Here is a 27,803-nt window from a genome sequence, read left to right on the forward strand (position 1 = left end):
AACAAGAATTACTTTCATTCAAATTTTTTGAATATGTGTGTATAGGCACAACCCACATATTCATGAAACCTATGTGTACATACATGTATAACAATGTCCAAAAAAAAACCTGGATGATTTATTCTGGGCATATTATAGAGGAAATTCATTTTCTGGTTTAGGTTGGACTCAATGGTATCTGGGGTTCCTTCCAACTATAAAGTTTTATATTTCGTGATTCTATACAAATACACATTTGATATACCACATCTTCCTATATTTGTCCATTTAAACATGAATTGGCACTCCTGACTACTTACTTCCCTGACCCTATTTAATAATACAGCCCAAGTTTTAGAAGTCACTGGTGCTTGTGAACTTCATTCAACACCAAAGAGCCCTTCAGTGAAAAGCCAACCTCTGCAGAATTTTCAGTTGTTGTCAAGTGGTTTTTCAGTCATGTCTGACGTTTTGTTTGGTTTTTTGGTTGCTTTTTTTTGTTTTTGTTTTTTTTTGCAAATATACTGAAGTGGCTTACCATTTCCTTCTCTAGCTCATTTCACACATGAGGAAACTGAGGCAAACTGGTTTAAGTGACTTGTCTAGGATCACACAGTTAATGTGAGCATAATGTCTGGCGTCAAATCTGAGGTCAGATTTGAACTCAGGAAAATGAGCCTTCTTGACTCCAGGTTGGTGCTCTATCTGCTGCACCACCTTGCTGCCCATCAGTGTTCTCAGAGAGATGGCTAACTCTATGCTCTAACTCTGCCCTTTTTAGCACAAGAATAGGTGTGCAGATTTATTCAAAGAAACTTCTTCCCAGTGGGAAAATTCTCTTTTGACTCAGTGCTGCATTTCATTAAAATCATAATAATGTAGCATAACAGAGTTCTTAGCATAAGCACGATTTAACTATATGCATATATTTACTCGTAACCATGGAAGCAAAAGGAATAAAATTAAATATATCAAAACAGCTACCACATAGGCTGTATACCCATGGTTTTCCCTAGACCCAATTGTCCTTTAATTATGTCTATATCAAGGACATACCAAAGAGACATGCCAAAACCAGGAGTTCAGTTCAGGTGCTTAGACTCCCAACTATTTGCTTTCACCAGAAGCTAGCACAAATCCCAAATGCTATTCTACTCATGGTACCTTAGAAGGTCAATGTTCAATTGGTTGAGAGGACTCAGGATGCAGGGTACCAATTTCTCTTCTGGCCAGCTTTCTTCATCATGTTTCTTTGGATGGTTAGGACTTCCAAAGTCCTGCCATCTAACTCCTTCCCAACATGGATAGCTTATCAGTTCAGCTGTAATGTATAAGATCCCAGTCTCTTCCCATGGAATTCCTTATTATCAAAATGATAAAATGGGCTCAAAGGTGATCACAGGTATAGAGATGTCTCCCATGCCCATCATTCCTCCCTGATCCTCTTGAACCTTCTTTTTTCTAGTGTTCTTGTAATAGCCACAGCCTAAATCATTTCTGATCCTGGACCGGACACTCTCCCCACTCTGACCCTTTCATATTGTCAGCTTCAGGAGAATACATACTTTCTGAAGCATCATGAAAAGGGCCAACCAGAATCAGAATCCCCATGACTTTTAGTTCCTCTTCCCCCATTCACAGTGTAGCAAAGTAAAAAAGGGATGAAAACATATATACATATATAAAGTTAAGCCATACTTCAATTAAACACAGAAGACAGAAACCCAAAGATTAAAACCAATAAATCAGGTTTCTTTCCTTTTTTGGACCTGACCTGTCCAAATCAGTGCAGGCTGCCTCATAAACCAATTTAAGTGGGCACTTCCACTGTAAATTACCATTTTAAGGAGTTGCCTAATGAAAATTTAAGAGATTTGTCTAGGGTCACACAGTGGTATTAGAGGCGTTCCTGAAAGCAGGTCTTCCTCACTCCAAGATCAGCCCTCTGTCCACTATTTCTCTAAGAATGATTATTAGCATAAAATAAGAATCCATCACATTGTTCTCTTAAGCAGTATGTTCGACATAACTCAGTTTCAAAGCATGTGTTTGTATGTAACTTTTTAGGGAAAGCTTTCTCAAAGAGACTGATAGAAATGCAGAGAAAAACAGTGTGGCCTAATGGACAGAGATCTGTCTCCTTGGTGTCAGGAATACCTGGGTTCAAGTCCATTTCAAGATAATTATCATGGTTCAGAGCTTAAAACAAGTTAATAATAGTTCAAAGAAAAAATAGATTTTATGCAAGAGATCCATACAGGACAACGATATTTTTTTGGTAGGGTGGAGAAAAATAACGTTCTAGACAAGTGAAAACAAAAACAGTGCTTATATGGGAGTCAATAAGGACAACCACGAAAAAGAAATTGTATCTTTTGGAGGGGAAATGACCATATATCCTGCATATGAAATCATGACGACAATATTTCAATGCTGTCCAAATTTAATAGTTTATAAAAACAAAGAAAAGCAATCAGATGGTACCAAGCCCAAATAAACAAAATGATACATGTCATTTTTATTCTACTTAAAGTAGGATAAGAGAAGAGGAAGGAAAATTAATAGGGGGAGGTGTTACACCTGTCTAGATCCATTTTCAAGGATCTCTAATGCTTCAATTCAACATCCTTAAGACTCTGAAATGCACAAGGTGCTACTCTAGGAAATGAAGACTCAAATAGGAAAAAGAATGAAAGACTCTACCCTAAAGGAGCTTATTATTTAATCTGAGCATACAACATGTAGGAAAATAAGCATGCTACAAGGTAGAGTGTGCTAAAGGCAGTACTCCTAGGCAAACTCCCAATGGTAGGCACTATTTCATTTTTTCCCATGAATGTCAAAGTTAATACAGTGCTTTACACACAGAAGGCAATTAATATATGTTATGCTAATATTATAAATATGCTATTATATAAATTATATAAATAAATGTGCTATTATTGAATGCTATGGCATTGAGTTAAGCTGTTGAAACCTCAGGATATTTATTCTATTCTTAGAGATATTCATCTCTAGGTTAAATGTGAAAAGATCCAGATAAAACAGGCTAAGAAAATTTGAGAGACCTTTCCATCTAACTACTTATTTGGAAACTCACTAACCCTTTATACAGTCATACTTTGCTTTTGTGGCTCAGTCATTCTTCCCTCATGTCTGACTCTTGGTGACTCCATATTGCAACTGATGTGAAGTGACTGCCAACTATTACTCTGTCTCAATTCCACATTTGAATGTGGGTACACATTGGAACAACTGCCTTGCAGATTGTGGTTCAGTCATTTCAGTCATATCTGACTCTTGGTGACCCCATTCTTGGTTTTCTTTGGCAAAAACACTGGAGTGGTTTGCCATTTCCCTCTGCTTATTTTACAGATGAGGAAACTGAAGGAAACACAATTCAGTAATTTGCCCAGGCTCACACAGCTAATAAGTGTCTGAGACCAGATTTGAACTCAGGTCTTCCCGAATCCAGGTCCAGCACTCTATTCAGCACCTCCTAGCTGCCCACTCACAGATTAACCATAAGTCCACATGTGAGTACATTTTATTTTCAGTTTGTGAAGCTTTGCCCAACCACTTATAATATCTTCACATGTCTTTGCGATGGCTATGTATTACAATAGCATTCTGATGGCTGCTGCCGATATTTAATTTTATAGAATGAAATTCCCTCTTTCTCAAACCTTTCCTTTTGCCATCATTTTCCACATTCATTGAAGAGATTGGTATCTCCAGGAATAGATGAGATCATCTAATATTTCAGAGGTGTACTCAGTGCCATATTTTTCCAGAAAGAGAACGTGCTGTCCTGTGATATGTATATCTAGATGGTGTAGACATAGCTGGAGAGTAACCAATGCAAAAAACAAAACAAAACACCTCATAGTTTTAGTCACTTGCAGATGCCATACATATCAGCAGTGTAATGTGACAGTCAAAAGAGCTAATGCTGCATTAACAGAGATCTCGTGTTCAAAAGAGAGAGATAATTGTCCTACTACACTGTGCTCTGCTCAGACCACATCTGGAGATTTGCATCTTGTCTGTGGGCCAGAGTTTGACCAGAAGAAAGCCAGAATGGTAAGGAGACAGGAAACTATACTTTGTAGATGGAGCTGAGAACACTTAGCTTGGAGACAAGAAGATAATTGTCTTCAAGTATTTAAAAGTTTGTCAAGAGGAAGAATGGGTACCAGAGGGAAGGGAGAGGACTAAGGACTAAAGATTACTCACAGACGAACAGATATACCTAAAGGCCCATTATTTTGCCATCTGCTTCTTCCTAGAACCCTTAGTACTTCCACTGTCCCGAAGCAGAACATTCTCTTCTATGATGTCTCCTCCAACTAGGAGACCCAATGGATAGTCCTAGATTTGAAGCCAAAGAAACACAAGTTCAAATACTGCCTCAGTGTTTCTCACTAGTTGTGGGAGCCTAGGCAAGTCACTTAATTTCTCTCAGTTTCCTCATCTATAAAATGAAGATAATAATGGCACCTACCTCATAAGATCATTTTGAAGATAATATGAAAAGTGCTTTGTAAACCCTAAAACACTATATAAAACTACCAATTCCTATTGTTGGTGTAATGTGGGTCCCTCAAGAACAGAGACTCAGTTTTTATGTTTGCATCCCCAATATTTAGCACAGTGCTTAGCCCACGCATGATGCTTACTCATGCATTCATTCACCTCTTCCATATTTTTCATCTCTGCTGTCTCTCCTTACCTTTCTCCCACTCTCATTCTCTATGATCAATTCTGATGCTCTGAGCAAAGGGTGGGATGTGGTTTGGGACAATAATAGTGAATGAGAGACAGAGTTGGGATTAGCTCCAAAATCTCTGGACTCTCAATCAGATATGTCAGACCTCATTACCTTTCTGAACCCTGAGGTATGGTCACTATATATCCAGTCCCTTCAAATTCTGGCTCCTTCATCCCATTGTTCAAAAGTAAGGAGTCTGACCTTTTCAAGCTATCTCCTCTTTTCAACCTTTCCTAACTTCCCAGGTCCAGGAAAAGATTTGAAGTTCCCTGCATCAGAGTAAAAATGAAATGAGATGTAATAAAACATGCTCTTGGGTGTCATCTATCCAGCCTGAACAGTTCCCAAAGTTCTTAAAATTATTTACAACATCAGCACCACCTTCTTGAGTCAGCAGTATTTTACAGCCTGACCACTGAGGAAAACTATGATCGCCATCCTTCAAAGCTGCCAGAAAAGGAATCAAAAGCATCTTTAATGTGCTGTCCGCAGCAAGGAGTGCTGGTCACCATACCTCTTCCCCACTGGGCAAACGGAGCATTTTGAATGGATATTTTCCACTGGTCAGGTAGCAGTCAGCCAAAGAGGTGACCCTGCAGAGTAATGCAGCAACTTGAGAAATATGATAGGTTTTGGCTGCCAGCTACAGATAAAATAACTGGTTCCTTCTGTAAGCAGTCATTTATTATCAGTAGGATGCTGCAAAATTCTCTCCAGTCTTTTAAGCACCTCCCTGCAAGACATCGGTTGACTACTCAGTTCAACCTGGCATTCCCTTTATGTGACTTCACATCACACAACAGCTAAATTGCAATGTTAATGGCTCTGAGAGGTGTGTGCTCTTAGAAGCATGAACAATGGCTCCTTTAGACTTTATTCCTAGAGTAGGCAACTTTTAAAACAAGTACTTGTGAGAACACTCTATGAGCTCCACTGAGCTGGGAACACATGAGCTAATTAGTCTTCACTGTTGTATAGTCTTTCTTAAAAAATTAATAAGGATTATGTTATTGTTCCTTGTTTCTTAGCATAGCGAAAAGAAAGTGAGCATATAAGCTCAAAGATAGAGATTTTTTTTTTCTGGGGTCTATGAACTTTTATGTTAAAATATTTTGCTAAATCTATTTCAATATAACTTTTCTTTTATAATCTTACTTTTTTTTTATTTTCTGCATTTCAAAAGATTATTCTGATAAAGAAGTCCCTATGCCCCACCAAATTGTCAAAGTGGTCCATGATACCCCCCCTCAAAAAAAAAAGGTTAGAACCTCTGTTCTATGGGGATTAAAAATAACTTCTATTCTAGTTAAGTACTTAATGAGGATATCCAAGTACGCGGGCCACATGAGTTTTAACCCTCTCCCATTACAATCACCTGAGCTGATTACCCAGGAGATGCCATTAGTAGAGGCTTCATCATATCAGTGTTCTAATTAGAAGCGCAAGGGTATTATTATTCTACAGGCCTTGAAAACTTTAAAGCACTGTATACATTCTAACTGCTACTACTCCAGCCCTTTTCCTAGGAAATTCTAACCATATAACCTTCTAATCCTAAAATTCAGAATCCTCCCCCACCCTAGGTGAAAATCCTTTTCCCTGTAGCTTTGGACTTGGAGTCAGAGAGATCTGAGTTCGAATTCGACCTCAGAATCTTACTAGCTTTGTGATGGTGGACAAGTGATTTAATCTCTCTTATCCTTAGTATCCTCCTCTTTAAGAATGAGGAGATTGAATTTAATGACCACTAAGATCTGCAGTTTTAAAGCTATGATCTTATGATCCCCTTCTTCCCATACTATAATGTTAATTATGTTAATAAGAGGTAAAGATCTTCCCTATCCATTAATGGGCCTGCCCATTAAGGAAAACCTGATTAGAGGAGATTTGTTTTGTAAGAAGTCCCACATATTTTGTTAATTTCTAACGAGACACTGGTTCTCAAGGGTTGTGATGCCCTCTGGCTCTGAAAAGTGAGGTAAGGTTTTGTTTCGGGACTTACTCATTGGGCATGTTTGTTTGGCCAGATGAGGCTCCAGGTAGCTACTAAGGAGCCCCCTGGCTTTGGAAACCCAGATGTTGGTGCTTCTCTCTCTGGTAACTATGTATATATATGTAATGGTCAGACTGCTGGATCTGTCTGTTGATCTGTTATGTATGTTTTGCTTATGGTCAGACAGTTGGAAGCCCTGTCTGTTGGTCTTTATTTCTCTGTATTTTCTCTGAAGTTCAGGGTGCTGACTTTTCCCCCTGAACTAAATGAATGATATATGCATTTAATTAAAGTGATTGTTGATCCCTCAAAAGTTTCTTTCTTTTTAGAAAAACAGATCTAAGAACCTGTACAACAGGCCCTCCTGTGTGTGCTGGGGTACTTGCTGTTACACATACCTGTCTAACTCAGCCCAGTCAGTCAGCCTTCTCTATTATCCACTTCAACTTTGCCCTCTGAAACCTTATTTTATCTAATAAAATTGAGAGATTTCATAAATCTCTCATTTAAACTGTTCCTCTTAGACTCGGTGCAGGTAGAGCTGCACCAAGATGGGAAAGACTGAGACTTTGTTTGCTCCAGGAGAGAAAATGAAAGGAATATTAAGATTACAGTTTTAGGGGACTACTTCCTACCCTGTTTGCCCTGCCCTCACAAACCTGAAATTTCCAGATCTCCAATTGAATTCTTGTAGGATTTTCTTGGCTCTCAACTCATTGGCATGGCTAAGATAAAATGGTATACCTTAGGTTCTTAGAATACTTAGTTTTCTTCCAGGTTCCCTATACATTTCTCCAAAAGAACCCTTTCCTCTCTCCTAGTCTTTAAGACTGTCTCCTTTTACAAATTATCTTGTATTTGCCAGTTTGTATGTGTTACATTCCTCCAATATAATCTCTCTTTCCTGCCAAACTTTTTAGAGGAATTGACTATGTTCAAGGCCTCTACTTCTTCATACCTATTCATTCCTCAAGCCTTTGTAGTCTATGAGTCCACCACCCTCCTAAAAAAAACTCCCTCCAAGAACACCAATGAGCTATTAATCCAGTGGCTTTTTCTTAGTTCTCATCCTCATTGACCATTTTATGGCATTTGACACTGTTAACCACTCTCTCCTTCTATATACCTGCTCCTCCTTTGGTTTCTAGAACGTTGCTCTAGATCAATTTTCTTCTTCTCTGACTTCTGATCCTCAGATTCATTAGCTGACTGATCCTTCTACCCAAATACAGTTGTGCCTAAATGTAGTTGCCCCCAAAAGGCTTTGTCCTTGGTCCTTAAGATGCAGTTCAAATTCTAGCACTAGAATCATGGGACCTGGGTCTTATTCTACTACTTTCCCAATTCTGGTACTTTCCACCTGTATGACCTTAAAGAAATCACTGAAACTCTCTGGTCCTCAATTTCTTCATATGTAAAATAAAGAGGTTGGACTAAATGACTTCTAATGTATCTTCCAGTTTTAAATCTATAGATCTATGCTCCTTCTCTCTTTACACTCTCACCTTTGGTAATCTTAGCTTTCCCCAAGGACTCAGTTTTGACTTCTATGTAGCAATTCCCCAATCTACACATCCACCTTCAAATTCTCCCTTCGTAAATTCCATTCCCATATTTCCAACTATAAATTGGTACTAAAGACACTTCAAACTTGACATATTGAAAATAAAATGCATTGTTTTCCCCAAACAGTTTTTTCATTTTTATTTTTGTGTGCCCAGTACCTTGCACATAGTAGTAGATTAATACATTCTTTTTGACCATTTAAATTGACCCCCCCCAGATCCCCTTTTTTTATTTATTGTAGCCCCATCTTCCAGTGACCCAGGCTAGAAACCACAGAGTCATCCTTGAGTCTTCCCTCTCCCTTATCAATCCCCTGCAACAAATTTCCCAGTTCTCTTGATTTTTCTTCCATAACATCTCTAATCTGTCTTCTCACTCTGACTTCCACCAACCTACTCGAGAACTTTATCAACTCTTACCCAGACAAGTATAACAGCCTTTTATCTGCCTTTAGCCTCACCTATCTCCAGCCTATCCTTCATGTTGCCAAAATTGTTGTGCTAAATTATTGTTCTTTACCTAAATGACAGTGAACTGCTGATACCAAGAGATAAAAATCAAACTTCTTAGTCTGACTCTTCAGGTTCTATAACCAGGTTCCAATTTAACTTTCCCTCCTTATTCCCTATGATTCCCCTTCTTGTGCTCTACATTCTAACCAAACTGGACTATACTTAACTGTTTCCCAGTCTCATTCTACCCTTTCTTACCACTCAACATTAATGAAAATTGCAACCATGCCTCTGATAGCTTTCCTTAGCAGAGAGACAGTGTAATTTTGCAGACCTATGTTCACAATGACCCAGGTTCAAACCCTGTCTCTGAAAGTTATGAGCTAGGTGGCTCAGGGGATAGAATGCTGGACTGGGAGTCAGGAAGTTGTTATTGTTGTTCAGTCATGTCCAGCTCTTTGTGACCCCATGGACCATAGCGTGCCAGGCCCTTCTATCCTCCACTGTCTCTTGAAGTCTGTCCAAGTCCATGTTCATTGTTTCTGTGACACCATCTCATCTCATCCTCTGTTGTCCCCTTTTCTTTTTGCCTTCAATCTTTCCCAGCATCAGATTCTTTTCCAATGAATCCTGTCTTCTCATTATGTGACCAAAGTTGTTAGAGCTTCAACTTCAATATTTCACTTTCCAATGAATGGCCTGAATTAATTTCTTTAAGTATTGACTGATTTGATCTCCTTTCTGTCCAAGGGATTCTCAAAAATTTTCTCCAGCACCACAATTTGAAAGTGTCAGTTCTGCAGCATTTAGTTTTCCTTAGAGTCGAATTCTCACAGCTGTATATTGCTACTGGAAAAACCATAGTTTTGACTAAATGGACTTTTGTCAGAAAGGTGATGTCTTTGCTTTTTAGTATACTGTCCAGATTTTCCACAGCTTTCCTTCCAAGGAACAAACATCTTTTAATTTCATTGGCTGCCATCACTGACTGCAGTGATCTTTGAACCCAAGAATATAAAATCTGACACTGCTTCCCTTTCTTCTTCCTCTATTTGCCAGGAAGTGATGAGATCAGCAGATCTTGGATTTTTTTTAATGTTAAACATCAAGCCAGCTTTTACACTTCCTATTTCCATCTCATTAAAGGGCTATTTAATTCTTCTTCACTTTCTGCCATCAGAGTGGCTTATCTGTATATCTAAGTTGTCATTTCTCCTGGCAACCTTAATTCCAGTTTTTGATTCATCTAGTCTGACATTTCACATGATGTGCTCTGCATATAAGCTAAATAAATAATATACAACCTTGCCATCCTACTTTTCTAACCTTAAGTCAAGCAGTTGTTCCATGTTTGTTTCTAACTGTTTCTTCTTGGCCCACATACAGCTTCTTCAGGAGACTAGATGATCCAGTACTCTCATCTCTGTGAGGACTTGCCACATTCTGTCAGGAAGTTCACAACTGTACTCAGATTCTTCCTAGTTATATGACTTTGGGCAAGTCACTTTACATCTCTGTATTTCAATTACCTCAACCACAAAATTAGGCATTGAAATAGAAGGCCTCTTAGGTCTCTTCCAGCTCTAAGTAATAATAGTTAGCATTTCCCTTATGCCTAAAGTTTGCAAGATACTTCACAAATATTATCTCATTTGATCCCCTCAACAACCCTGTAAGATAGTTGATATTCTGATCCCCATTTCCTAGAAGAGGAAACTGAGGTAGACAATGATGAAGTGACTTATCCAGGATCACACAATGAGGAAGTGTCTTAGGGCACATTTAAATTCAGATATTCTTGACTCCATGTCCAGCACTCTATCCACTGAGTCACAGAGCTACCAATCTGTGATCCTGTGATATCTACCTGTTGAAAATATTTATTGAAGGCCCTCTACAATATGAAACCACTTCACCTTTCCAACCTTATCTCACATTCCTCTCCATCCATGCTGTTCTCTCTAATTAAACTATAAAGCTTTTTCCCCAATCACACTCCATACTTTTCCTGCCTTTGAGACTTTGCTCACTGTTCTCTAGAATATCCTGTCTTTCTCTTTTCATCTATTGAATTCCTATATATTCTTTAAAGCCAAATTCTTTCAAGAAAACCTCTTCCCATTCCTCCCTCTCTGCCACAGTAAGAGGGATCTTCCCCACAAACCCTTTCCCCAAATCTTACACTATACTTTTCTTTCACTTCTCTAATGCAATTATTTATTATTTGGGTCATATATGATGTTTATCTACCAGAGTATCAGCTCCATGAAAGCAGAGATACAAATCTTTTCTAAATTTTAAGATTTCAAATTTGAAGGAACCTTATAGTAATTTTCTTCAATCCATTCATTTTACCAAAAAAGGAAAACATCCCAGAGTTTCCTTTTTTGTAAAATGAATGGGCAAGCCACTTAACCCTGCTTGCCTCAGTTTCCTCATCTGTAAAATGAGCTAGAGAAGGAAATAGCAAACCACTCCAGTATCTCTGCACAAATGAAGTCATGAAGAGTCAGACATAACTGAAATGATAAAACAACAAAACAGCAAAGACCCAGACAGGTTAAATAATTTGCCCAAAACTACACAGCTGGTGTGTAAGAGATCCAGAATCTGAACTCAGTCCTTCAGGTTCCAAATCCATTATGTATCATCACCCTTGGTGTTTAGTATAATGCTCTTCCGTGGGAGTAGTAGTAGAGCACTCAGTGCCCTTAATGGAAGGCATTAAGCATATATTCACTTAATTGCCTTCCTATTGAATGCAATTTCCCAAATTTATAAATCAACTCAATTAAAATTAGAAAACAAATACAACAATCCAAGATATTTTCAGGGTTTTTTTTCATATTTCAAATCAGGGATATCTTGAAGGCAGCAAAAACGAATGGAACTTCCTAATATTTTTAATGATAATCATCTCTTATAAAATCTGAAGTACAGATATCACACTACAATAAAAATGGACTTATTTCAATATTAGTTCATTTCCCCCAAATGCATGCATGCATATATACAGAGAGAGAGAGAAAGATAGAGAGGGAGAGAAAAATCTACTCTGTACTCTTACTGCAGAAGAAGGCTCTTTATAGAAGAGCTATGCAATGGGTGAAGAAATGGAGAATCCCAAGTCCACAAAACTCTCTCTAGATATTACTTATAGATTTACTGTAAGAACCAATCTCATTTCCATAGGGGCAGGAAGGCATTAGCACTTAGATTGGGTCTGAACCACACCAAGAAACACTCAGCTGTAGGCGATTGCTCTCCCAGCTCCCAAGAAGCTAGAGCCTTCAGGTTCACAGGGCATGTGATGAATTATTTGTCATGTGAAGCTGTCAGGGTCAGTAATCAGCAGTGTTCATTATGCCCACCCTGCACATTTTTTACCCTGAAGACCAGCATGGGGAGAAGAGGGCAGAAATCAATCATCTTTGAGATCTCTTTAGCTTATGTATAACGCAAACTAGGTATGAGAAAACTGAGTAGGGAATTAAGCATGACTCTTGAGTACTGAATTATCCAAAGGAAATTTAGCTTATGAACTTAGCTTTCCTATAGACAAATAATGAAGTTTTAAGTGGTTGTATATCTTTTACAAGGTGAAAACACAATACTGCTCTCATGCAGCAAGATGTCACTATGAATATATAGCAACTCTTACAATCTACCTATCCACTTGGTTAGCATCCTTCTCAGAGATTTGAGGTGACTAGAGGGGGTAATTGCAAAGAGTCTCAATTACAAGAAGCATTATTTCTTCTAAGGGGTGACTTGGCAGTTATGTGCTTTGTTTGAGTTTGGCCTAGGAAATAGATTAGTAAGATCTAAAAGTAAAGGCGATCCTTGCTGACTCCTGAGCCAACGCTTATATGTAACATTTCACTTTCCCAGAATGGCTAAGGAATAGGGTATTTTAAATGACCAGCTATTTTTTAAACCATAATTGACATTAAATTTTTTAGCTTCAATTTTTTTTAGTCATTCCTCCTTCCTGCTCCCCACAAAGCTTGATCCTCACAAAGCCTGACTTACCAAAAACTAAAAGTATAATGAAGATATGATTAGTGGAAATTGGGATTGGAAGCACTTTGCCAGATGTTTTGAAGAACAAAAGTAGGGATGTGGGAGGTAAAATGGTGACTAAGATCTTATACTTTGCTCTATTAACATGACATAGTATTTTTCGCTATGGTTAGCCCCCATTATAAAACACCTTGCTATCACATGGATGCAGGCATGCTGTAGACGCGATCATGTCCCTGGGTACAAAATTATATTCAAGAAAGCATTTCTTTCCCTGTAGTATGATGTCTTCGTCTCTACAGCCCCTTCCTCAGTTGCTCTTCCATTATAATTAGTCTTTGATAATTTTTTAATTAGAATTATAACATTGAGTCAATTTAGAATTTGATTCATTCACAGAAACAGTTATACAATTTTGTAAAAGTAATAAAATGATTCACAATTTTGGGAGGAAGGAAGAGTGACTAAGGAAAATCCACACCCAAATCTAATTTCTAGTTGAGTTCTTGTTAATGAGAGTCAGTGTTGGTTCACCTAAGTGATTGCTGTTGGGATAGGTTATGACAAAGTCTTTGAATAAACTTTGGACACATTGTGTGTGTGCATAAGTTTGTGTATGTGTATGTATACACAGAGAAATATGTATATTTATGTTATTGTATATAGATATATGTCTGCAAATATAGGAATACACATAGAAAGCATTTTAGGAACAATAAATGACTTGAGGGATTCATGATGACTTCATGGAATTTAGAGCTAGAAGAATAGTGATCGTTTAGGGCAACCCCCTCATTTTTCATGTATTGAAACTGAGACTTAAAGCAAGTGCCTTTCCCAAGGTCACACAGGTATGTATTCAGACATGCACAGGGGCACTATTTGACATCATACCAGTTAAATATGTACTTATGTAATATAACTTAATCTTCATTCAAATTGATTGATAATTATAGAAGAACATAAGGACACCTGAGCTGCAGTTAAAATAAATTCGAATTAATGGTTGAAATAAGTATTGGACGAGAAGAGTTTGAGTGACACAGGAGGGATTCAGAACAAACACTTAGAAAGAAAATTCTAACCTGGGGAAGTGAGACATCTGGTAACTTTGCCAAGGTGGGGTATGAAAACTCCCTTGAATATTGTAAAGACAAAGTTAACTCTCTCTGGGATGTATTAAGAGGAGTCTTCTCAAGAGTCAAAGAGATTTATTAGGTGACTTCTTGAAAGACTTTTAAAAACATGAATAAAACATATTAGGAAAAAGTGGCGTCTGTAGCAAAAAAAAATAGGTTTTGACATATAAAAATGACTATTCTGAGGGCATTATAAATAAATCGATATTCTGATATTTTGTCTTTCACCAAAACCAATAAAAATAGGGGATTTTATTTTTCAGTCTAAAAGCTCCAAATGTCTCTTACATTTCCCCTGTCATTTATTTGTTCATTGACTTTATTGATTTTAGTCATGTATTAAAAACATTTATTTTCCATGTTATGGTAAATTTCAGACATGAATAATTTTTATTTCTGTATATTCTATTTTAAATCTTCAGTTTTATGTGTATTTTTCATTTCCATCTATATATTTATATTGGTTGTTATATTTTCAGTTGACTTCATAGGTGGACTTGACACACACTCCTATCATCAGTCCCCCCAGGATCATGTTGAATTAAAGCCTGTTAAACCTGTAAGTAAGGTTGTGATAAGTTGGAAAATATTAATCCTTCTAACTTGGCCAGAACTAACCTGAACCAGAATGAATTTGGACAAATTGCTACTAATTTTTATATTAACTTACAATCACTGATATTAAAGAAAGACATTTTACACATAGCCTGTTATTTTTTTTCAAAGGATAGGTTACCATTTCATTATCTAAATCATTTATTTAACTACAGGAAGAATAAAGACATGATGTTGTTTAGTCTGCTGAAGGGAACACTTAGGATCATAGATGTAGAAGTAGAAGGGATATCAGAGGTCATCTAGTCTAAACCTCCCATTTAAAGATGAGAAAACTAGAAGAGGTTAAATGAGTTTCCCAAGGTCACATGAGCAGCAAGTGGGAGAGGCAGGATTTTCAACCCCAACTCCTCTGACTCCAAATCCAGTGTTCTGTTCACTATATCATAGCATTTCTCTACCAGTTTCTACAGATTGACTCGGTGTCTTCCAAATAATGGAGGCAAATGGTAAGAGCAAAAGAAAGGGAGAACATCTTACTAAGTGATGTATATTCATTAATTGAGTTTATAACATGTCATGTAAAAGAAAAGCCTAGATCACCTTTTTACCAAAGATATAACAGGAATAAGAAGGAGGAAAAGAAAAAAGAGTAGGAAGGAAGGAAAGAAGGAAGAAAGGAGGGAGGGAGGGAAAGAAAGAAGGAAGGAAGGAAGGAAGGAAGGAAGGAAGGAAGGAAGGAAGGAAGGAAGGAAGGAAGGAAGGAAGGAAGGAAGGAAGGAAGAAAGGAAGGAAGGAAGGAAAGAAGATGAAAGGAAAAAGGTAAATGAGTAGGTAGGTAAGTAGACTGGTCCTAGAATAGATTTTGTAAGATCACATGGAAAAAGCCCAGGTTAAAAATAGGTAGCATACCATAAAGCAAAGAAATTTTTTTTCTGGGGAAGTTGGCTCAAAATGAATGGGAGATTTTCAAGAATGAGAGTCTGAAGACAAAAATGCAGATGATACTGATGAAGAAGAAAAGATGGAGTTGTCTAAAGAGACCATTTTAGTGGCTCAGGGAATTCATTAACCAATGCATATTTTAAAAAGACATTTATAGAATATGGAAGCAAGGGTAGATAACCAAGGATGAATAGTATGAATATAAAAGTGATCTTATAAGAATAATGTGAGGAATGACAAAGCCACAAATGAAATGAGGCTTGCAATGAATACTAATGAAAAGATTAAAAACAGAAATGACCTTTTTAAAGCTATACTGGGGGCAAGAAGCTCCAAGAAGAGAGAGGGACCCAGCTTGGGGTGGGGGGTAGAGATGAAAATGACAAGATGACAGAAAACAGAGCGTGAATCAACTCCTATTGTGTTTCCCTTTTTTTCTCTGCTGAAGAGAATGGCATTTATATGTGAAAGTATAGAACAAAAATTATTGAAAAGGAATTGAAAGCCAAGTATTTGGGATGATGAGAAAGGTGATGAATTTGGTATTAGAAGAGGACTTCGGTTTGAATTGTGGCTCAGTTACTTGCAAACTATGTGACAAATCACTAAAGCTTTCTGGAACTTGGTTCCTTTATCTATAAAGGGTTCAATTCACAATGTTTAAATTCCCTGTCATCTGTGCATCTATAATCCTATAACCTTAGAGCAGGAGTTTTTAACCTTCTTTTTAACCTTTTTGCCTTTGTCAATCTGATTTTTTGATTTTTTTTTTTTATTTAGCTTTTAATATTCATTTTCACAAAATTTTGGGTTACAAATTTTCTCCCCTTTTCTCCCCTCCCCCCCCAAACGCCAAGCATTCTAATTGCCTCTATGACCAATCTGCTCTCTCTTCTATCATCCCTCTCTGCCCTTGTCTCTGTCTTCTCTTTTGTCCTGTAGGGCCAGATAGCTTTCTATACCCCTTTACCTGTATTTCTTATTTCCTAGTGGTAAGAACATTACAGTTGATCCTAACACTTTGAGTTCCAACTTCTTTTCCTCCCTCCCTCTCCACCCCTTCCCTTTGGAAGGCAAGCAATTCAATATAGGCCAAATCTGTGTAGTTTTGCAAATGACTTCCATAATAGTTGTGTTGTATAGGACTAACTATATTTCCCTCCATCCTATCCTGTCCCCCATTACTTCTATTCTCTTTTGATCCTATGCCTCCCCATGAGTGCTGACCTCAAATTGCACTCTCCTCCCCATGCCCTCCCTTCTATCATCCCCCCCCACTCTGCTTATCCCCTTATTCTCCACTTTCCTGTATTGTAAGATAGGTTTTCATACCAAAATGAGTAGGCATTTTATTCTTTTCTTTAGTGGAATGTAATGAGAGTAGACTTCATGTTTTTCTCTCACCTCCCCTCTTTATCCCTCCACTAATGAGTCTTTTGCTTGCCTCTTTTATGAGAGATAATTTGCCCCATTCAATTCTCCCTTTCTCCTCCCAATATCTTTCTCTCTCACTGCTTGATTTCATTTTTTTTAAGATATGATCCCATCCTCTTCAATTCACTCTGTGCACTCTGTCTCTATGTGTGTGTGCGTGTGCATGTGCATGTGTGTGTGTGTAATCCCACCCAGTACCCAGATACTGAAATGTTTCAAGAGTTACAAATATTGTCTTTCCATGTAGGAATGTAAACAGTTCAACTTTAGTAAGTCCCTTATGACTTCTCTTTGCTGTTCACCTTTTCATGGTTCTCTTCATTCTTGTGTTTGGAAGTCAAATTTTCTTTTCAGCTCTGGTCTTTTCATCAAGAATGCTTGAAAATCCTCTATTTCATTGAAAGACCAATTTTTCCCCTGAAGTATTATACTCAGTTTTGCTGGGTAGGTGATTCTTGGTTTTAGTCCTAGTTCCTTTGACTTCTGGAATATCCTATTCCATGCCCTTCGATCCCTTAATGTAGAAGCTGCTAGATCTTGTGTTATCCTGATTGTATTTCCACAATACTTGAATTGTTTCTTTCTAGCTGCTTGCAATATTTTCTCTTTCACCTGGGAGTTCTGGAATTTGGCCACAATGTTCCTAGGAGTTTCTCTTTTTGGATCTCTTTCATGCGGTGTTCTGTGGATTCCTTGAATATTTATTTTGCCCTCTGGTTCTAGAATCTCAGGTGCCTTTGTCAATCTGATGAAATCTATGTACCCCTTCTTAGAATAGTATTTTTAAATGCATAAAATAAAATGTACAGGATCACAATGGAAATTACATTGAAATACAATTACCAAATTAACAAAATTTAAGCACCCTAGATTAAGAACCCTTGCCTTAGAAATAATCTGATCCACATATACTTTACAGGTAAAGAAACCAGAGCCCAGAAACGGTAAGAGATTTGCCCAACGTCATACTGCTGAATCCATATGAAGAAAGCACCTAGCTATCTTTAATAAGCATAAATGACTTCAGTGGCTCAGGTGAACTATGTATCCCTCTCAGACTGTTGCAGCAACCTTCTCTGAGGATCCCTACGTCCTAACTAGAACCTCTCCAGTTTTGACTCAAGTTAGGAATTCAGATGGGGTTGTTGGAGGACATATGAGGCAATCAGATTCTTGTCTATTTTCCTCATCAGTTGGAAGCATAAGTTATATAAAAGGGTGATTCTGTGGTAAACCAGTGGCCACACCAGAGAAGTGAAGGTCATCCCATACTCAAAGCTTACATGTGTGAAGCAAAATTTTTCATCACAAATGACTTTCATGGTTAGGCTAAAGGACACAGCTTCTGGTTTCTCTGTGATTCCTTGGGATAAAGGTATTTCTATTTAGTCTGTGGCTTTCCTAAATAATATACTAGACATTGATCCATTCCCCCATTAAACATAATATAGGGACCCAGTTTGTAAGCTGACAGCAGGAAAATGGCTTATAAGCATCTCCCTTATATACAGAAAAAGTCCCATCTCTGGCATATGTCGGTGACGCTCCATCAGTTTCCCTGCTTCCCAGGGACTCTAAGGCAATAATTGTTGAGAAGTCAAGTTGTTGTCTGTTGGTCCTGTTCCCAGAACTGTTTGAAATTCCTGGCTTCCTTTCAGGGTCAATAGAAAGGCCAATTGATGGTTACTTCTTTCCTGGCCCTCCAATCCACTTGACCCTTCCTATCTAAGGTTACCTTCCTTTCTCTTCATAAGTATTTTCTACCTACTAATCAATTTACATATTATATCCTCCCTTAGTGTGTAATCTTTTAGGGCAAGTACTATTTTTGTGATTTTGCCCTTTTTGTACCCCCAGCACTTGGCATCGGACAGCTAGTTGGAGCAACAGGACTGCCAGGAAGACTCATTTTCCTGAGTTCAAATCTGGCTTCAGATGAAGAGTTGGACACAAGTGAATAACAACAAAATGCATTTAGCACAGTGCTTGAAGGCCTACCAAACAGTCAACAGTGATATGCTTACTGCAGGCAGCTATATGACTCTGTGGATAGAGCACTATGCCTGGAGTAAGAAAACCTGAGTTCAAATCTTGCCCCAGATGCTTACTAGCTCTATGACCCTGTGCAAGTCACTTAACCCTATTTGCTTCAGTTTTCTCATCTGTAAAATAAGCTGGAGAAGGAAATGGCAAACCACTCCAGTGTCTTTGACAAGAAAAGCCCAAAAGATGTCACAAAGACTCAGACAGGACTAAACAACAACCATAGATGCTTATCCACTGATTAAATGATTGATTGAAAGGGCAAAGGAAAGAGAAAGGAATCAAGAATAATCTGTCTCATCTCATAGCTGATGTCATGAATTTATCAGCAGAGAAAGATGCCAGGCCTAAAGACCTTGAGCTGCAGGTCTATGAACCATTTTATCAGTATGTTCCTTGAAGTACGGGTAGCAAGTACCATGGGATATATTCCTTAACTTTGCCTTTCTTGATCCAGATGTTAGATATTGAAACATTCTATTAACAGATTAACCTTTGCTCAGGAATTTTGCTCACTACAAATTAGAGCATCACACCTGTGAAAAAGATTGGCAGGCGATGAAAACCCTACATTAACCATATCTACCCTGCACACGCACACACACCCACACATACCTTCAGCGTTTCTTCATTGTTGTTTCAGTTGTGTTGGACCATTCTGTCCATGAGGTTTTCTTGGCAAAGACACTAGAGTGGTTTGCAATTTCCTTCTCCAATGGATTAAGACAAACAGAGATTGACTTGCCCAGGGTCACATAGCTAATGAGTGTTTGAGGCCAGATTTGAACTCCAGTCTTCTTGACTCCAGGACCTGACTCTATCCACTCAGCCAACTAGCTGCCTTATTCTTCATTACCTACCAAATAAAATTCAAATTACTTTATCTTTCAAGACCTTCCACAGTTTACCTTAAACCAACTTTCCCAGTCACTTCCTTACTGTTCCCTGTTACAAAATTGATGCTCCTGCCAGATTATACTTCTTATAATAAGTGAATATACTCCTTTCCTACCTGTATTTAAGCTATTTTTTCTGTCTTTTTTTTTTCTCCTTCCTATCCCACTCTTGTGCTGACCAGGGATCAATCTTTCCCTGATCTCCCTATCAGAAGTGATTTCTTACTGCTCTGGGCTTTCCTAACACTTTAGTCTCTCATTCTTTGGTACTTTAGAGCTATTTGGGCATATGTCTTATCTCACCTCTTAGATGTTATTAAGCATTGGGGACACAAAGATGAAAAGCCACAGTCCCTACCTTAAAGGAGATTACAGTTTAATAGGAGGAATAAGGCATGTACATAAATGAGACTGAATCAAAGTAGTATGTAATCAGGACAAAGGAGAACAAAGATCTTTCCTCAACAAATGTGAGAAATCAGAGTTTATTTGCAGCTGTGAGAACTGAAGAGACTTCATGGACAGAGCATCTGCAGTGAGGCTTAAAAGATGAAAAAGGATTTTAACAGGAAGAGATAAGGAAAGAGTTTATTCCAAGTACATATGCCCATGCAAATGCATTGAGAATGGGAACGTTATCATAAGGTGTGAAACTGAGAAACATTTAGTGGGAAGGCAAGGGAAAAGAAAGGGAAAGGGAAAAGGAAAGGGAAAGAGAAAGCAAAAGGGAAAGGGGAAGGGAAAGGGAGAAGAGAAGGGGAAGGGAGAAAAGAAGGGAAAGGGAGAAGGGAAGGGAAAGAGGGAAGAAGGGAGGGGAAGAGGGAAGAGAAAAGGAAAAGGGAAAGAGAGAAAGAGAAGGGGAAAGGGAAGGGAAGGGGAAAAGAGGGAGAGAAGGAGGAAGCAAGGGAACAATGAAGCAAGAAGATGTCTTTCACTAAAAAACTTGATAGGAAAAAACACCCATCTAGTTGAGAAGGTTTACCTAGAGCACTGCTTGAAAGTAAAGGTCAAACATCTTTAAAAGGAAAGCGATGCATTAGACATAATTAAGGTCTTGTTCATCTCTGAGGTTTTAGGGAGAGATCAAATGTCCACCCAAGGTCACCTGGGGGCCATGCTTTAGCTGTCCCATTCTCCTTAACAAACAGATTCATTGTTTGAGATACAGAAGGCACTCACTCAGCTGTAGGTGGCATACAGCTACAGGATGTGGAAAGCAATAAAGCAAGCTTCTGTTTTGACAGATTATGTATATTATGTGTCAGATGAATATGAATATACCCTTTGTCTATGAAGGGAGCAAGGATTTCAAGGATCAAAGTAAATCTGAATTAAAGCCAATGGGTGGGAAACAATTTAGCCAGTGAACTGTGCCACCCACCAGTATGCAAATCCTGCCAGCATTTTTCTGTTCTGCACCAGCCTGTCTGCTTGATTTCTTTTAATAATCCACTTACTATTTTACTCAATTGTAAATGGTCCAGTAATGTTATAATGCCACCCAGTAGCTCAAGGGAGAAGCCTATCTTTTGTTCTGAATAGTCAGAGGTGGAAATGAACACTGGTTTTTAACTTTTATTAAGTCCCTTTAATCTCCTTGAAGCATAAAGCCAGGCTTTCTGAGATTAGGTCTTTGCTCATAAAACCAGGAGAATCCCCCTCATACCTACAGGTACCACTGCAGAACAGAGAGCTTTACCGGGATTAGAAAGGTAGCCTTATTTAGAAGGGCTGTTCCTTGTTTGTCTCCCCTAAAGTCTTAATTCAGGGCCCCAAAATGGCAGAATAGAGGTCTTGAATGGTTGAAGGCCATGCTGATTTCTATCAGGTGCTACCAAGCTAAAAAGACTTGGAATGCAGGCTCAAATTGTGTGTCTTTCATCTATGGGTTAGTCTAGTTACGCCTAGTTCATCATCAAAAGGTGTCCACTAGATATAATATGTGTTTATGTATATATATGTTATGTTAAAGTTTATGTATATGTCATATACATATGCATATAGACATCATTACAGGTTGTTCAGTTCTATATCTATATATCAAAAGACTAGCCACTAGATTTTATATGTGTGTGTCTGTGTGTGTGGAGAGATAGATGGATAGATAGATAGATAGATAGATAGATAGATAGATAGATAGATAGATAGATAGATAGGTAGGTAGGTAGGTAGGTAGATAGATAGATAGATAGATAGATAGATAGATAGATAGATAGATAGATAGATAGATAGATAGATAGATAGATAGATAGATAGATAGGTAGGTAGGTAGATAGATAGATAGATAGATAGATAGATAGATAGATAGATAGATAGATAGATAGATAGATAGATAGATAGGTAGGTAGGTAGGTAGGTAGGTAGGTAGGTAGGTAGGTAGGTAGGTAGGTAGGTAGGTAGGTAGGTAGATAGATAGATAGATAGATAGATAGATAGATAGATAGATAGATAGATAGATAGATAGATAGATAGATGATAGATAGATGGATAGACAGACAGATAGATGATAGATGGTAGATAGGTATTCTAATGGTTGACCTTCTGAGTTACATATAGACACAAAACTGAACAATACCTCATAATGTATGTATGTGTATATATACATATGTATTCTGCAAAAAGTCATAAAGATTCTGTATTAAGTCATGGAGGGGCTATAATCTGATGAAGGGAGGGAAAGGAATTCTTTGAAATATCAAAGTAATCCATATTTAACTTGCTTTTCTTGAGTTAAAATTAAAATTCACATCTTTTTAAGGGGAATATCTAAATTTGTTGAAGGAGGAAAAGGGGGAGAGGGATTTCAGGGCCATAAGAACAAGTCGGGATGATAGATTAATAGATTTGAAGCTAAAAGGGAACTGAGAGGCCAGCTCTCTCATTTTATAGACAAAGAAGCCAAGGCCCAGAGAGGTTAAGTGACTTACTTGTTTAAGGTATAGGACATAAGTAATAGAGCCAAGATTATGAACCTAGGTCATCTGACTTTACCACCAGAATTGTTTCCATTATATTATGTGATTGTCATGATTTTATAGGTTTGATTACTCCTCACACCTACAAAGATCCAACTCTTCATGCTTCTTGAGATGCAAAATATTATTCCCTAATGATTAATATTCTGATGACGAACATCTTTATACTTACTGAAGCTGATACTTTTAGATAACAACAGGAAAACAATCCACCAACATGTCAAGTAATTCAAGTAAGCCTGAATTTTCCTAGCTTTGTAGAATCTCTCTGAACATGTTCTCCCCTGATTTAGCCATCACAGAGCCATGATCAACTTTTCCATGTTGAGACATCAGGGCAAGATTTTTGTATAGGGATACTCTTGTATTCTTATACTACTCATGCTATTTCACTTGTCCATGGGATTTCCATTGAATATTTTATTCAGAAAGCATTTTTAAGCATTTTCTCCAACTTCAGAGGAAAAAAAAAAAGGGCAAAAGGCTGGATATGGTCCATCACTTTATTATGTATAAAGTAGCAATTGTAATAAGTAAATCTAATGGGTGAGCGACTATACATGCTCAAAGTGAGATTAACTATATGCCAGAATTCACTCAAAGATGACACAACTCATCAGAAATAGTACCAAATACTGTAGGTTCTGGTGAAGTCTAAGGAAATTTCTCAATCAATTATTAGGAGTCATGCCTGAATCTCTACAATCCATAGTTTTACTACCAAAATGATTAATAATAGTATTGAAAATCATTATTACAATTGAGTTTTTCCCTCTACTTTCACCTTCCTTCTTCTTTATGTCTATCATGTATATACCTATTGATGTATCATTTCTACCACAACCTCCCCCCACCCCTTACCATCTGGGTTCTTTGAGAGCAGAAACTGTTTCATACTTTCCTGGCACTTAACATAGTGCCTGGCATATGTTTAACAATGCTTAATAAATGCTTGTTGATTGATGGATTAATTATGTTTAAAAATACAAGATCCTGCTGTGCTCATGGGCAACTAGGTGGTACAATGGACAGAGCCCTGAGCCTGCAATCAGAAACACTTGAGCTCAAGTCCAGTCAAAGTTACTATGTGTGGGAGCTTGGGAAAGTCACTTAACCCCAATTTCCTCAAATGTAAAATGAGAACAATAATATCTATTTCCCATGGTTGCGAGAATCAAACGAGATAATATTTTTAAACTGCTTTACACAGTACTTGGCACATAGTCACTATATAAATGTTAGATGTTGTCATTATTGTTGACTTTTTAAAGCTTATTTGGCAGAAAAAAATGTACAAGATCATAGATGAAAAGGTGGAAGGGTTCTTAGAAGCCATGGAATCCAACTCCCTCATTTTACAGATTAGGAAATGGATGCCCAGAGAAGTCAAGTGATTTATCCAGGATCACACAGCAAGGAGATGTCTAGGTAGGAGGCAAACACAGGTTTTTCTGACTCTAAGTCCAGCATTCTATCCATTAGGCCACCTAGATTTGTTGTTGTTCTGTCGTGTCTGACTCTTCATGACCCCATTGGAGGTTTTCTTGGCAAAAATACTGGACTGGTTTTGCCATGTCCTCTTTGAGCTCATTTTACACATGAGAAAACTGAAGCAAACAGGGTTAAGTGACTTGCCCAGGATTACACAGCTGGTAAGTGTCTAGGGTCAGATTTGAACTCAGGAAGATGGATCTTCTTGACTCCAGGTCCAGCACTCTATGCACTGTGGTGTCACCTAACTGCCACCTAGATGGCACTTAAAAGCTATACTCTTAAAATATTCCTCTACTAACTATGGAGGGTGTGTGTGTGTGTGTGTGTGTGTGTGTGTGTGTGTGTGTAGATATCTGCTTTAAGGTCATATAAGATTACTTGGTATACATAATAGAGAAAATTGACCATCTTCTGATCATTGATATTAAACAAGAAATAAAACAAAAATACACGTGCTCACCAAAGGTGTTTGCCATGCTTGTGGATGATTTTCAGATGAAACTCTCTACAGATGATAAAGTTCAATTTCTGGTAAAAGCAAAAAGGATGATAATTTTTATCTTGTCTTAAAGATAATGTCATCCTTTAAAAGGTAGAAGAACCAAGATAAAGGACTTTTTATGCTACATTTCATTTTCTCCAAGGAAGTACTAGTTGCTGAGGTGAAAATCATGGAACCTTGGCTAGGGTATAACAAAAAGAAATGATTGCTTCACCTTGGAATTTAGGAAGTTTTTGTTTGGGAGTCCTGGGCCACTGGTGACTAATTATTTTTTCAATTTTTTCAAAAGACAACTTTCAGTTTAGAACATAAGGATAAATCAAAGGACAAAGCTAACTTGAAAGATACCTAGCAATTCACTATGAAATTGTAGAAAATGACAGTAATCATTAGGGGGCCTTTCACATGTATTGAAACTTTCTTAAGGTTTTTTAAATGTTTTCTACATAGCACTTATTAATTCTAAAAATCTGTCTTGCACTAAGTAGAAAAGATTGCATCAATTTTGTTATTCCATAGGGCCATTCATGCTCTCTGATCCCATTTCACCCTGATTACTAACAGAAAGATGTTTCAGGCAATATCCACCCCACCTGGTTACTAGCAAGTACCTCAGGAATTCAGAGTCCTAGCTCTGCCACTTACTATATGATGCAAGCTGGGCTTTGACCTAAAAATGCAGCTTCTACCTTGTAACACTCCCATCTATTAAACTAACTTTAATGGCTCCCTGTTAATTCCAGGATCAGACATAAAATTCTTTTTAAGCATTTAAAACCCTTCATAAACCTCTTTCTACTTTTCTAGTCTTCTTGTACTTCTTGTCTTTTAGCCTACAGTTCAGCTGTATAGGCTTACTTGCATTTTCCCAATTATGACAATCCATATTCCAATTCTGAAAATTACTTAGGACTAAAAGACCAAGTGATTTATTGTAGGGTTACAAAACTAATTGGTGTCAGATATAAGACTTGAATCCAGGTCTTCTCCACTGTGGGGCCAGTATTTTATCCACTTTGCCTTTCATATATCAATAGACATATATGAACTAAATTAAGAGGGGGAGAGATACTCTGAGGAAGTAGTTTTTAAAACAGAGTCAATTTTCTTTTTATGTTCTTTTCTTTGTTTCTTTTATTTTTCAGTTAAAAAGTGTTTTAACTATGCTTTCACTTTCCCCAGTGAAAAAATAGTTAAATAGAAAAACAAAACCTTTGCAAGTAATATACATAGTAAAGCAAAATAAATTCTCACATTGGCTCTGTTAAAGATGTGTTTCTCATTACGCATCTTGAGTCCATCACCTCTCTGCTAAGAGCTGGGTATCCTGATTCATCATCAGTCCTCTGAAAATGTGTCTGGTCATTTCATCGATCACAATTCTTTTTGCTTCTCTTTATCCAGACTGTCCTTCATTTCTGTGCATTTACATTCCTAATTAGTTATTCTTTCTTCTATCTCCTTGGTGAAATTTACCACCATGGGCTTAAGTTTTCTCTCTTCTGCTGATTTCTCCTGTACAGACCTTAAATACTAATTTTACAATTCTCATTTCTCTCTTGAAGCATTCAGGAACATTGTGGTATAGCTCTATATTCTCCTAAGAATCTTTAGATTCTCATTATGCTTCATCAGCTATCAATTCATTTTCCTATGTCTTATAATAGCCATTCACAGACATCTGTATTCATTTAGATGACTTGAAGGCTATTTTCTTTTCTGTTAATAATATCTTTCACTGGTTCATCTGCTTATCCTTAAGTTCTTTAACTGAGTTTTCTTCCTTCCAAGATCTTTCATAATTTCAGTCTTTTCTTCCCCTTAAGTTCCCCACTGGTCACTTTCTGACTCTTTCTCCTTTGATGACAAGTTTTTCCAAGGTCTGGACCTCATAGTTGTTTCAGCTCCCTCATACACTGGGCAATTCACATTTCACCAGTTACGTCTCTGTTACAAATGACTTCTGTGATGACAGAACTTGTCCCAGTTGGATGCCAGGCCTCTTTGTGTCAAATATGGCAGAGCCTCATGTTCTCTAGGGTCCTTCTCCAGTTCCTTCTGTTCCTCAGTTCTTCAACCGAATATTGTTGCCACACAGAGTGCTGCCATTACTGCCAAAGAAAGTTTCTGCCTTTTGGTTTTCCACAGTACAGGAAAATAGGAAAAGAGATGTTCAGAGCAGAGCTCTCTTACAAGCCTGTGTGCCAACTTGCAAGTACAGTCCTAGCAGAGAATGGTGCCTGGTGGGGAAAAGAGTGATAAATGAGCACATTAGGAATTAGACTTCTCTAGACTTGTACTTTGATTCACTGGGTTGTTTTCTCACTGGGTTCTTGGTATCTTAGACAAGTAAGACAACTGAAATTGTTTTGTTATATCTTCTGCATGTAATTCTTATCTTGGAGAGGTTTAAAAGGTCCTAAGATCTGGAAAAAGTGTCTAGTCCTCCATCTTGGTCACTTGACCCAGAAATCCTCCTCTAGTAAACTGATCACAGTTCTTAAGTTTTTTGAAGTTCGTTTTGCAATGTTGTTATTTCCACCAGTGCTCACCAAGATTCCAGAGGCTAACTTGACATCCCTGCCTCTGTTTTATTCTGCTTATATTCAGTTTTTAGTATTCACACTTGAATAAGGAGAGATGGGGATCAATTCTTTGCTGTGCAGTACCTGTTTATACTTAAATAGGGCTACCACTGCTCATTTCTCCAAAATTTTGTACTGAATAGTATATTCCCAGGTGTCTAAATCAGTCCCTAGAAGTAAAAAGGTCACTTAAGGACTCATTAACTCTCCAGGAAGAATCCAATCTGCTGAAGCAGTAATATGTTCTAAAGATTGTAATGCTTAGCTGATAATAGATAGCATTTATATAGAGCTTTAGAGTTTATTAAAAAAAAAACACTTTACAGATGTGAATTCATAACATGCTCCCCCTGAGCTTAACTTAACACCCTGCGAGTTTGGGGCTTATATCAGTATTTAGCTCCTTGGAATACTTTCCCTTTGACCCTGGCTACTGTAAGTTTTGGCTCAA

General features: G+C 37.7%; 1 protein-coding gene across 1 annotated transcript in view; it reads left to right on the forward strand.

Annotated features, from left to right (window-relative positions):
- NKAIN3 (sodium/potassium transporting ATPase interacting 3) overlaps window positions 1-27,803 on the forward strand; it is an 838,213-nt gene that overhangs the window by 803,578 nt on the left and 6,832 nt on the right. Inside the window, exon 6 of the mRNA XM_072604673.1 lies at window positions 14,403-14,482. Coding sequence (XP_072460774.1) covers window positions 14,403-14,482 — 80 coding nt within the window. The remainder of the gene's footprint in view (window positions 1-14,402; window positions 14,483-27,803) is intronic.

This window comes from Notamacropus eugenii, chromosome 4 (genome assembly GCF_028372415.1).
Source record: "Notamacropus eugenii isolate mMacEug1 chromosome 4, mMacEug1.pri_v2, whole genome shotgun sequence".
Classification (NCBI taxonomy): domain Eukaryota; kingdom Metazoa; phylum Chordata; class Mammalia; order Diprotodontia; family Macropodidae; genus Notamacropus; species Notamacropus eugenii.